General features: G+C 43.4%; 2 protein-coding genes across 6 annotated transcripts in view; both read left to right on the top strand.

The window, feature by feature from the left end:
- LOC130388638 (DENN domain-containing protein 5B-like) overlaps positions 1 to 5,036 on the top strand; it is a 65,703-nt gene extending 60,667 nt beyond the window's left edge. For all 3 annotated transcript variants that reach the window (XM_056598062.1, XM_056598063.1, XM_056598064.1), the window contains 2 exons: positions 1,890 to 2,061; positions 2,903 to 5,036. In XM_056598062.1, coding sequence (XP_056454037.1) covers positions 1,890 to 2,061; positions 2,903 to 3,086 — 356 coding nt within the window. In that variant the 3' untranslated portion in view covers positions 3,087 to 5,036. The remainder of the gene's footprint in view (positions 1 to 1,889; positions 2,062 to 2,902) is intronic.
- Positions 5,037 to 5,182: 146 nt separating this feature from the next.
- On the top strand, positions 5,183 to 11,757 carry LOC130388639 (SIN3-HDAC complex-associated factor-like). 3 transcript variants are annotated; one of them, XM_056598067.1, is made up of 7 exons: positions 5,183 to 5,342; positions 5,441 to 6,717; positions 6,849 to 6,976; positions 7,070 to 7,169; positions 7,326 to 7,449; positions 7,624 to 7,774; positions 10,081 to 11,757. In XM_056598067.1, the coding sequence occupies exons 3-7, from the start codon at positions 6,849 to 6,851 to the stop codon at positions 10,442 to 10,444; spliced, it is 867 nt and encodes a 288-aa protein (XP_056454042.1). In that variant the 5' UTR covers positions 5,183 to 5,342; positions 5,441 to 6,717; the 3' UTR covers positions 10,445 to 11,757. The 3 variants fall into 3 exon arrangements, with proteins under 3 accessions (XP_056454042.1, XP_056454040.1, XP_056454041.1); XM_056598065.1 differs by lacking the exon at positions 5,441 to 6,717; XM_056598066.1 differs by having other exon boundaries at positions 5,183 to 6,717.
- The last annotated feature ends 1,472 nt before the right edge of the window (positions 11,758 to 13,229 follow it).

The following is a 13,229-nucleotide window of genomic DNA, read 5'->3' as shown; positions in this document are numbered from 1 at the left end:
GAATCTCTGAATTCTGAAATGCGCGAACATCTACGCCCAGCGCTCGTCCGCTGGTCCACAAAGTCGTATTTATGCTCTGAGTGGAGGGGGATGGGGAAGTGGGTGGGCATATTCAAATGGGCCCTATTCCTTCATCAGAGCAGGCCCCGAAACGGACTCGCTCATCTGGAAACTGTAGGCAGGGTACTTTGAGAAATGCATATCTAACTCAAAAAAGCATGTACAGACTTATTTCAAGGTTTGTATGCATGTGGCAGCAACAGAGATGGAGAGAGAGAAATCCCAGAAAAAGTGTTGTTTTCCTAATAAGTCACCTTTAATTTCTCAATATTCGTTACAAGTGGAGCTCACTTCGGAGCGGGAGTGTGCCATGTAGTTAGCTCAGCCCGAGGGCCTCATCCACCACTGAGGTCACAACAGGAGAGTGACCCTGGAGGCTTATTCAATGCTGGGCACTAGTGATGCGCGAGAGGGCGATTTTTTAACACCCGCCCCAACCCGACCCAAGACATTTTCCAAACCGCCCCGCCCGACCCGTGGGGAATTCTGAAGCGGCCCGCCCGACCCTCCCAATTTGACCCGCAAAAAAATAAAAATAATAATAACAACAAATAAAATAAAAAGCCTGGGGCTGAGGCTTATGCCTAATTTAACACGTAACTAAATGAGAAGGATTTGCGCTAAATTCGCATTATTGTGAAACTTCAACGGCAGGTCTACATCAAACAACGACAGCTTTACGCAATTATTTATTGAAGAACTGTTAACAAATGCGTGGTTGCGGGTTTTGACTTTTTTGACCCGCCCCACCCGAACCCGCGATACTTAGAGGAAACTGCTACCCAACCCACCCGGCCCGCGGGTGCCCGCGGGTGCCCGCGGGTAATTGGGTAACCCGCGCATCACTACTGGGCACTATTCCATCTGTATATGTCTTTATCTAGGGGAGAAATGGTTCATATAGGTTGTGTTTGTATTTTAGTTTGATCCATTCAAAGATGCGTATCAGATCTCAGTATTTAAAGTGTAATTCCGGCCAATATTAAATACACATTGGGTGCGTACCAATCAAATAAGCCCTCCCGAACGCTTCCAATCTATATTTTTAACCACTAATACTGCTCAAAATAGCACCAAACCTCTGCAGTAGCATGAATAGGGTCCTACACATAAAACGAAGCATCAACAACTTAGTTAGCGTGCCAGAGTTTATTACGAAAGACTGTTTTCTAAGTCTGTGCCTTACAGGTAGTTTTATGTTTCCAGGAAGTCCACACAAGTCGATTACCTGCTACCATAAACAATATAATAGAGGCGCCAACCAATTTAACTTGAAAATCTCCCCTCTTGATACTTAACTGTTTTAAATTTGTTTGCGTCTTAATCGGCCATCGAGAATGGTGCCGAGGTAATCGACACCATTCTCATAATAATTCAGATTTTTGCACTATCAATGGATAAGTTTCTAATATTATAGTTTTTGTGATCATGCTTATGTTATAGCTCTCGCCTCTTATCTATTTGACACACAGTGCAGGGTTATTCATGAATCTTGTGGGCTGCGTTGCCGCGAGTCCATACAGAGCTCAGGTCTGTTCTACAATGGTGCTGCCGTTGTCAGTTGTGTCAATCTTAGCAGCTCTTTGTTTCTTTGATGTAGCATTGGGAGTTAGCATACGCCCATTGTGTCTACTTAGGGAGTAGATTCTCTTCCATGTTTTGCTGCCATCTTTCTACAGCAGCCCAGAATGGACAAACTGCTGAACAGTTGGCAATGCAAAAAATTATAATACCATTTACCATTACCAAAAATACCATTTATAAATGTATCATGGGTCCTCATCAGTGTCATAGTACATAAGTACCATGCCCACGCTGTCCCCCTACAGAGAAGGCAGTGGTTTCCATGGATACGGTGGATCAAACTGATGACCTGCCAGGCTCTGAGTCTCAGCGGATGCCTGCTGCCTCACTATGCCACTACGTGCATGCCATTAATGACTCCCCCAGAAACATGGGCAAGGAAGGGAAGTTCCAGCTGTTCCTGTGCCTGGGAGTCAGGTACATGGCCACACAACCCTAAAACTATAAACCCAATATAGGTTATCATTTTCGCAGTATAATAATCTGCTCTTACTTGCTCTTACTTTACATATTATTATGCAAAGTCAAGTTTTCTTTATTTAACAAAGCTGTATGGATTCCCCTTATCAATAACAGTTGGTAATTAGTTAACTTATATTTGGACATTTCCATGTTATGCCTGCCTGCTATCTAACGAGACAATCCAGTGAAACAACTTTAAATAATGACTCAAAATATGTTTTGGTGAAGTTTGGGTATTATGTTAGACATGGTTTGTTTAGGTGTTAGGTTAGAGATGGTTAGTTTAGGTATTATGTTAGACATGGTTAGTTTAGGTGTTAGGTTAGAGATGGTTAGTTTAGGTATTATGTTAGACATGGTTAGTTTAGGTTTTATGTTAGACATGGTTAGTTTAGGTATTAGGTTAGAGATGGTTAGTTTAGGTGTTATGTTAGAGATGGTTAGTTTAGGTGTTAGGTTAGAGATGGTTAGTTTAGGTATTAGGTTAGAGATGGTTAGTTTAGGTATTAGGTTAGAGATGGTTAGTTTAGGTGTTAGGTTAGAGATGGTTAGATTAGGTGTTAGGTTAGAGATGGTTAGTTTAGGTGTTAGGTTAGAGATGGTTAGTTTAGGTGTTAGGTTAGAGATGGTTAGTTTAGGTGCTATGTTAGAGATGGTTAGTTTAGGTGTTAGGTTAGAGATGGTTAGTTTAGGTGTAGGTTTTGGTAATGGTAGTTGAAGGTCTTGGACTTAGTGCTAGAGGTCAGGGAGGTCGCCCCTTACCCCCCCCCCCAATAGCAGCTGGCTTGCTCCACAGGGACGGGCTGATCTCTCGGTGGCTCCCCCTGCTGGCAGAGAGTCCCCTGACACCGCGGACGTTCGAAGAGAGCGCCCTGCTCAGGGACCGCAGTGCTGTGGACTCCGTCTCGCGCGTCGTGCACACGCTGCACGGGTTCACCGTCACGCTGGAGGCCTCCCTGGTCAGGGGGGTCACCCTCTGACCCCTCCTCCTTCCAGAAGAGCCTCATGGAGCGGAGAGTACTCCACGACCAACGCACCAAGACTGCAGATTAACTGATTCAACTGTATTATTAAACACCATTCCACATTAGAGAGAAGATAATGGGAGGAGATGGTGATTCTGGCTTCGCAGCGCCTAGTGCAGCATCCCTGCTCTCCTCCTCAGATAATTGTAATGTTTGCACAACTTTTGTACCTGCATGGCTAAAATGGTATCTCTGGGGCTTTGATTTATTTTTTACTTTGACATGTTCGCTAACAATACCACGTTTTATTTTTGTTTTATATCTTCTCTGGCTTGAAGCAATGCACTGGACACATTCAGGGTGGCACCAGGTTTAGGTGTTTATATACTGGGTTACTGAACTGCTCAAATGTATTCCCTGACTAAGTTAGGGAAACTAAGCTGGTACGTATGAAAATAACCTCACTGTGAACCATCTTCTCTGCTTCACCTCTAAAGGAGTTGTGGCTTTATGTATCGGTATGGTTTATGTTATAGTGAGGTGTATAGCTCTTAGCACAATGTGTTACATGAATAATGCTTGTGTTTGTGTTTAATTGTTTATGTCTGTAAGAGATAGAGACTTTGCATACAGGTTCCAACAAGAACTAGAAATACCATGTTGCAGTTGCATTTAACTTGTTTGGGAACTATTTAATGTTTTAACTATTGAGGGAAAGTCATTGCATTGTCCTGTAACCATTAACTCTCAATGATCACCTATTATTGTTAAATTATAGATGAGTGTAAGCAATAAGTTATTTCTATATTAATGAAAGGCATTGTTGAGATGCAAGAATAAATTGATGTGACATATGGCTACTGGTAATACTGGTGTTCTTTGCTGTTTACTCTATGACTCAGTTTTTGGTTGACTAGTCCTGTCACATGGCTAAAGGGCAGGCAAATAAATATATATTTTTTTGAGACTAAAATGTAATCTTTTCCAGCTGTCCTCTCTTACAGAGCCGTAAAATTAATCTAGAGGCACAGATCCTAAAATAATAGACATACTTTATTAATCCCAGGTGAGAAATATCACTCATGTTCTAATGGGCAGATTTCCCTATAAAAGTTTCCTCTGGTTGAATAAATATCTACATTTCTGGGGAATTTAAGATCTCCCAACATATGTCACATCTCTACAGACAAAGACTAGATAGACCGAGAGAGACAGACAAAAACTCTCCAACTAGTGAAATTGAAACTATAGCTTGAAGCATTATCCAAATGTAGGCCTACTTATACAATTTGGCACAAACTGGTAAATAATATACTATTATGTGTGGGCCATTAGGAATCATAGGACAAAATGACTGGGAAAGAAATGCTGTCTCTTTATTACAATTGCACTTATCACTTAGAAATGTCATTATTTTTTAAAGATTGGCAGTTTTTTTCCATTCAATTAAATTAATCAGAAATACAGTCTAGACATTGTTAATGTGGTCAATGACTATTCTAGCTGGAAACGGCAGATTTTTTATAGAAAATCTACATAGGTGTACAGAGGCCCATTTCCAGCAACCATCTGCGTTCTAATGGTACAATGTTAAGTTTAGCTAATCTTGTTGAAAGGCTAATTGATGATTAGAAAACCCTTATGCAATTATGTTAGCACAGCTAAAAACTTGTGAGGAAGACCTGAAATTGTCTGGTTGACCCCAAACTTTTGAACGGTAGTGTAGATATAGAGATAGAGTTAGAGAGAGAACGATACATTTGTACTTTTTACGCTGTGCTGAGCTAACATGTTGCCTAACATCCGTTTTTTCTAGAGTCAGCACAAGAACTGAGTGGACCGGTGTGGGGTCTTTAAAGGTCCCTGGTCTTAGAACTCTCTCCACGTAGTAAACGAGATGAACCGACGGAGCATCTGGACGCCATAGTAAAACACAAGCGCCGCCCCTTTGCTTACATTCTTCAACGCGCCATGGCAACCAGAGCCGAGCCCCCTGTTCCCGCGCAATGTTTCCATCCTTATATGGGCAGTAGAGTCAGACGCACTGAAACGTCATCCCTTTATGTAAATAGGTTTGATTGAAGAAACGCCGACCTCCGATCTGAAATGGAGGCGTGGACGGGACGCATGCGCAATATGTCCACAACTCTACACAAACGAGACATCAACAAGAAGCGGGTTTGTGAGGCGGCTTGGTTTTCATAATAGTGACATTGTAACGACGACTTAACAAAATAAACATTCGGAATAACTTCAGGCATTTGCAACAAGGTGAGTAATGTTAGAAGGTTTATTTTGCAATTAAATGTTTAAACCATGGCGGGATTTTGGAGTATACTGTTTACATTTAGGTTGTTATTCAAAAGCAGATTCGAGGGTGCTGGGAACCATCGCCCATTTAGAGATAAGTGAACCAGTTATGAACCACAACATCCACAAGGTGCAACATTTTGAAGACTTTCCGTGTTTCGTCGGTGCGACGGGCTGATGGGCATCCATCAGAGGGTCTGAAGTAGTAAACAGGACTGTTGTTATTGGGCGCTGATCAAAGGGCAAAGGTAATGTGTTCATGTATTGAATTATCTTTCCTCTAAACAACCTAACAATATCAGGCTATTGTGGTCGAAAGTAGCCTATATTATCGTGGAACCCTTCATGGAGGCTCAACTGGGCTGTAGATCACTAAACCCTCCCCAGACAGGCTGGGTTAGGGTTAGTAAGTTGTCTCTCACGCCCACCAGTGCGGGATAGGCGCTTCCCACAACTCATTATTAAGATAAACCATTTTTGACCGAATTAATTCAAACTAGTTTCCCGAGCATGCAAGTAACTATTTACGCGTTCAACATCTGGACAATATTTAGTAAAACTTGGTGCGCACGTAGTTGTCGACTGTCACCGTGACGCGGTATGGAATAACAAAGAGTGAATATCAAGTTACACGACGATAGGTTTAGGTTTTACCTCCACATCAGATGAGTCGTTGTGTATGTTATATCTGAATGTAAAGGAGGCTCGTGGTTCATTTGTGATTGTAATGCCGTTCATAGGGCTCTTCTCGGAGGCTCGTGGAGCAGGTCGTAAAATGGGCGCGCAGCAGCATCTCGCGGGCCACGCTGCCTCGCGAGGTGGGCGTTATATTCACACTTCGTTCGACATAAAGCTGGTATTTCTTAAACTACAGTGTTCATTGTCTTGAATAGATAACACGCCCTACTTTTGTTGTTTTTCGATTAATTGCATGGTTAACTTTGAATAATTGGGATCTTAAAAACATCGCATCACTGTCCACACCTCCGTGTGTTGCCATGTTGAGTGACGTCACGTACTGTATCCGCCGCCTTGCTGTCGGGGACCGGGCCCCCCTTGGTGAGGCGTCGGGGGGCGCGGCTCGCCGTTTGCCGCAGTTCGGGAACACATGTGCTTCAGAAGAGTTAGTTTGCCTAGCAACACATCGAGACGGTCCGACCACTCAGCTCCCCGACCTGCAGCTCTCTGAACACGGCCTCTATGCTCCTCTTATGTACCATTAAAACATGATCGTTTTATCAGGGTTTTCTGCTTGTGTTTTAGGTATTAGAGTCGGCCTATCTGACTGCTGACCTACTTACCTCATATACTTACCTCATTTAGTGCTCATATCAGGGTTAGTATCCCATCGATTAGCCTCTCATGTTTACCTTCAGTGAGGCTACTTTTATGTATCCCACAATCGTACTCATTCTGAAAGCTGAAAATAACTTATTTGTAAATGGCCTCGTGTCTGTTTGTGGGCAGATGTTCGGCTTCCATAAGCCGAAGATGTACAGAAGTCTGGACGGATGTTGCATCTGCCGCGCCAAGTCGTCCAGCTCGCGCTTCACTGACAGCAGGCGCTACGAGAAGGACTTCACGAGCTGCTTCGGGTAAGAAGCATGTGACGTAAAATGTGACGTGGGAATATCGCTACAGAACTCAAGGATCATCTTTACTAATGAATGCACCCTCACCCTCTGCAGGCTGAGTGAGAGTAGGACGGGAGATATCTGTAACGCCTGCGTGCTGCTGGTGAAACGGTGGAAGAAGCTGCCTGTTGGTTCGAAGAAGAACTGGAACCATGTAAGCCTTATTTTAACAACAAAAAACATTCCTCAACACGATATCGGTAATATCAGTTTGGGTGCTATTACGTAGTCTGTATTTTCTGTCTAATAATATTGCCTTTATATTTGTTTTTATTAAAACTAATAATTCCCTGTGAACCGTGCTGGTCAGGTGGTCGACGCCAGAGGAGGCCCCAGCCTCAAGATCTCCTCCAGGCCCAAGAAGACCAAGTCCCTGTTGAAGAAGGCCCGGCCCAGACAGATCAGCAGGCTGCAGAAGGAGCTGAAGAGAAACAGTAAGCACCTCAACGCTATTAATTAGGAATTATTATTATTATGATTCATAATTGAATTAATATTTACTTATGATATACATTTAGGCAAATTTAGGACACTTTTCTTGTTTTAATGGGAAACAGTTATTATAATCAATCTCAGTCTTACTCATTGCTCTCACCGCTTTTATCCAGACTCGGACGCCCACAGCACCACCTCCAGCACCTCCCCCGCCCAGTCCCCCAGCTACAGCAACCTGTCTGACGAGGGCTCAGACACGGACATCGGCCCCGGGTCCAGCCAGCCCCCGGTCTTCTCCTTCCTGGACCTGACCTACTGGAAGAGGTGGGTGTCATGCCTCCATGTTTGGTTCACTGGGGGCCAGATGTTGGATTATGGTGTGTTCCAGATGCCTCGTACACCACCCGCACGAGTTGCAAAGTGGGAAATCTCCCCGCTTTCTTGCGGCATCAGCTATCTGTCACGACTGGTGCTAGTAGGGGGACAGGACCCAAAGAGACAGGACCCAAAGAGACAGGACCCAAAGAGACAGGACTCTGAGGGACAGGAACCAAAGAGACAGGACTCTGAGAGACAGGACTCTGAGAGACAGGACCCAAAGAGACAGGACTCTGAGAGACAGGACCCAAAGAGACAGGACTCTGAGGGACAGGACTCTGAGAGACAGGACCCAAAGAGACAGGACTCTGAGAGACAGGACCCAAAGAGACAGGACCCAAAGAGACAGGACCCAAAAAAAGAGACAGGACCCAAAGAGACAGGACCCTGAGAGACAGGACTCTGAGGGATAGGACCCAAAGAGACAGGACTCTGAGAGACAGGACCCAAAGAGACAGGACTCTGAGAGACAGGACCCAAAGAGACAGGACCCTGAGAGACAGGACCCAAAGAGACAGGACCCAAAGAGACAGGACTCTGAGAGACAGGACCCAAAGAGACAGGACCCTGAGAGACAGGACTCTAAGAGACAGGACTCTAAGAGACAGGACTCTAAGAGACATGACTCTAAGAGACAGGACTCTAAGAGACAGGACCCAAAGAGACAGGACCCAAAGAGACAGGACTCTGAGGGATAGGACCCAAAGAGACACGACTCTGAGGGATAGGACCCAAAGAGACACGACTCTGAGAGACAGGACCCAAAGAGACAGGACCCAAAGAGACAGGACTCTAAGAGACAGGACCCTGAGAGACAGGACTCTGAGGGATAGGACCCAAAGAGACAGGACTCTGAGAGACAGGACTCTGATAGACAGGACTCTGAGAGACAGGACCCAAAGAGACAGGACTCTGAGAGACAGGACCCAAAGAGACAGGACTCTAAGAGACAGGACTCTAAGAGACAGGACTCTGAGGGATAGGACCCAAAGAGACACGACTCTGAGGGATAGGACCCAAAGAGACACGACTCTGAGAGACAGGACCCAAAGAGACAGGACTCTGAGAGACAGGACCCAAAGAGACAGGACCCAAAGAGACAGGACTCTAAGAGACAGGACCCTGAGAGACAGGACTCTGAGGGATAGGACCCAAAGAGACAGGACTCTGAGAGACAGGACTCTGATAGACAGGACTCTGAGAGACAGGACCCAAAGAGACAGGACTCTGAGAGACAGGACCCAAAGAGACAGGACCCTGAGAGACAGGACCCTGAGACACAGGACTCTGATAGACAGGACTCTGAGGGACAGGACTCTGAGGGACAGGACTCTGAGAGACAGGACCCAAAGAGACAGGACCCAAAGAGACAGGACTCTGAGAGACAGGAGGGATAGGACAGGGATAGGACCAAAATGCAGACGAGAACTTGGGGAATATAGCAAAAAAGATTTAATAAAGCACACTCAAGGAAGTTAACTTTTGTATCTGGAGAGAGAGGGTTCAGGGAATGAGCTGGGGGGGAGATGGACAGGGATGCTCAGTGGAGGGCAATGAAGTGATTGCAGATGGGAGTGGTAGGATCTGTGAAGCAAGGGGAACGTCTGAAGACATCTTGTGGACAGGTGGAGAATGACAACTTAACAGTCAGACTGGCACCGGCTACGTTCAAGATCGCATACTTTTTCTTCCTACTTGTTGTACGTACTGCAGCTACCCTGACAAAAGTATGTGTTGTTGCATATGCATACATTTGGGACAAATTACAGATGATGTCACTGATTAGCACACCTGTAGTGCCACCCACATATCTTCTGCTGCAGAGCATTTTGGGGCAGAAGAGCCCAAAGCATGCTGGCTTGCATCCTGCAAAATGCGACCAGATGTAGTAAAACATCCTGGTATATTTGGCATACTGCATGTTCCATACTATGCATTGAGACATGCTAAATAGTATGGTAGTATTGGTATCGGAACGCAGGGACAATCTTTGTCATAGTCACCATGATTGCCTCCATAGGGGTTAAGTATCATACATTCAAAGACCTATAATTATGTCTATCTGTTATGTCAATGTTTACTTGCCATGCGTTACTTTAATATAGGTTTCTCTTTTGTGCAGTTACATCGTAAATTTCGTCCCCATTTATTCTAGGCTGTCTAATTCGCTAGGCGTCTACTCTTAAGGGACTTTCTGCAGGTGAAAACAAAACAACAAGGTTTAATAATAACATCTGCTGTGGCTCTTTTAGACAAAAGGTGTGCTGCGGAATCATCTACAAGGGTCGTTTTGGGGAGGTGCTGATCGACCCCCACCTCTTCAAACCCTGCTGCCGTAAGCAGCAGCGGCCGACGCCCCCCGCACCGCAGGGGGCGGGGGCAGGGTACCTGGAGGATGAGGAGGAGGACGAGGAGGAGGAGGAGGAGGAGGTGGACGTGGAGGAGGCGGCGTCAGTGAGCGAGGTTACTGCAGAAAGATCCACGCCCAAGAATGGTTTGGAGGAGGTGTTGAAAGGGGCGTTGGAGGAGGAGGTGGTGGTGGTGAAGGAGGAGGTGGTGGTGAAGGAGGATGAGCTGAACACCGGCACCATGCAGCTGCTCCTTGCTGCCGTTTAACCTCCCCCCTTCAGTCAACCGGAGGAGGAGCAGGGAGGAGCAGGAGTTGGTGATTCAGGAGCCCCTTAGTGCACATTTTTTGAGGACATCTTGGGATGCTTCTTTGGTTCAGCACTTACAGAGAAGTCACCACAGTTGGCCTTTAGTCGCTGGGCAGCTGAAAACGTTATTTCTTAGTCATGTTTTCACCATTTGTTTGTTGATCTATATTGTTGATGTGTAAGTTATTGAATTTTTCCTTATCTCAACCATTGATTCTTTATATGAACTATTCTTCCCGTCCTGGTCGAGCATCGTCATCCTGGTGCTACCTCCGACCAAATGCTGAAACTTTACTTTGCTGGTACAATGGAAATGTTAAAAATGCTATTAATCAATGCTTTAGGAAAGAAGAGGGTGGGCAAAAGCGATTTAAAAAAAACAGAATCTAAAATGGTTCTGTGGCAGATGTATGGTGCGTCCGTCATATTTTATATCAGATGTCCCTATTCCTTGTGTTTAATACCTATTGTTCAATAGGCATGTTTTCAGATGGCATGCCTGTAAAAAGCCTTTTAGTTAGTATCTAACACACATTCACACAAGTTTTCTTCCTGTTTGTTTGTAGAATAGAGTATTTTTGTATGTTGATGTCATTGGAATTAGGGCTGTTCACAGTGCCGCCGCAAATACACAAGCCTTGATGTCGCATCACAGACCCTGAGTTGGTGAGACCATTACCAGCCCAGGGGCTGGTGGCCTCTGCAACCCACAGGGCATTCAGCATGAGCAGTGGATGCCCTCTTCTTGTCGAAACCGCTGAACCAATGCATGAGGATTCTGTTCAAGTGCATGGCCTTAGAGGAAGTACATTTTTGTATTACTTAAAAAATAAGTATGTGGGATAATTTAAGGTTCGAAATTATTTTTATATGTATTTTTTTTTTTAAAGCCCAAAAAACTTCTTTGTACCCTAACTTACAACCCAATTCTTCAAAACGACAGAGAATACCAATAACCAATCCTTTCTTATTCAGCAATACCAATATCAGTTTACATCAATCATAGAACATTCATGGAGAGAATACTTTATACAATTCATATGCTATGCTATTGCCTAATACACCACAAAATGTTGGGATGATATATATATTTATATATATATATATCTCAAATTAAAGCCAAAGCACATTTCAATTCACTCAATGTTAAATCAATACAGGATGTTTTGGACACTTTGTGCTTATCCTGGTGGTTTTCTGTCTATAATGGTATTTTAACACTACTGTGGAATTCCACCTGTGTTTGGTTGGGAATATTTGGTCACATTGTGTACATAGGAGGGGGGGGGGGGGGGGGGGTACGGTTTGTTTATTTTCTGTTATTTATTTATTTATATTTATTCATATGACATCATCCCCAGGTAGAAGGGTGATTCATAAACTCATTCTTTATCAAATACCTTGTTTTTTATGCATCTCCCAATGATTGCGTGTAATTCTCATTATACAATACTCAGTATTGTACTGTAGTATTTCATTGCTACCTTGAATTACTCAAGTTCTCAATATGTATGAAATGTTGGTCATGTATTTATTATCTTGACGGTTGAGTTTTGTGCAACCTAACTTATTCTGTGATCTTTCCTGTTACTGTATGATGTCGATACAGTCAGATTCCAACCAGCTTTACTCTACTCTTTCAGCCTAGTAATAACTTTATTGAATGATATAAATGGTAGAATAGTTGTATTCTGAGATATTCACGCTACTTGCATGTACTGCAGCTATGCATTTACTAAACCTTAGTTAGAAAAAGCATTTTTGTATTTTTTCTACATCATGTAATTTTTTACTTTATTCCTTAATAAAGGAATTTGGAATTTGGAAAAAAATACGGTCTGAATTTAATTAGAAATGCTAAAATACTCAAATCTGCAAATAATCCACTAGCCATACACATCATAGGCTATATATCAATGCATTTATATGGCCACACTAGACTCCATAAACCACATAGACCTACAGTATGAAATAACAAGTTTAAAGCAGATTTATTGCATGAAATCATAAATGCTAAATATAAAAAGGGTCAGTCATAATAGTGAAAATAAGGAATGCATGACTGTAGGCTCCTAAAGGGAAGACTGGAGCAATGACTTGATAGAAGCAAAGGTATGATGAAAGTATGATATCCCATCGAAGGAAAACGTCTGGATTTTTCCATCTGAACCCTATTTGTCTATCATTTTGGGTCTAACGGACCAATGTGGACAATAATTAACAATTATTCGCCGAAGTTATTCATTGAGGAGGTGAATAATTTTTTTAGTATATACTACACCTGAACACTCCAAAAATAAACAAGATAACACTTTTTTGCGAGGATTTATTTGTTTTAAATAGCAAACAAAGCGGGACATTTTGCGATGAAAACAAATCCCGAGTTTGAGATCTCAATCATGGGATATTGCCCAAAGCCCGAGATAGCGAACCAATCAAATTTCGCCATCTTAGGTTCACGTGTAGCATATACTAACACCTGATATTGGTCCAATATTGAGGGAGAGCGGTGCAATGTAATCCTTCAGGCCAATTATGGTCCTCGAAAAGGAGATTGGTCAATTAGTGTCCTATAAAGGGGATTGGTCGATTAACGTCCTCTAAAGGGGAATTGTCGATTCATATTTTTTCCAACCAAGTCTCGCTGTAAATTCTTGTAGCGCTGTTGCACAATATTTCTCCATTGTCAAACAATCTCGACCCTCCTTCACCAAAATATTTGACACTAAGCTCAGTTTTCTGTA

This window comes from Gadus chalcogrammus, chromosome 9 (genome assembly GCF_026213295.1).
Source record: "Gadus chalcogrammus isolate NIFS_2021 chromosome 9, NIFS_Gcha_1.0, whole genome shotgun sequence".
Taxonomy (NCBI): domain Eukaryota; kingdom Metazoa; phylum Chordata; class Actinopteri; order Gadiformes; family Gadidae; genus Gadus; species Gadus chalcogrammus.
The sequence above is the reverse complement of the archived record's forward strand: the minus strand, read 5'-3'. Positions and strand labels throughout refer to the sequence as shown.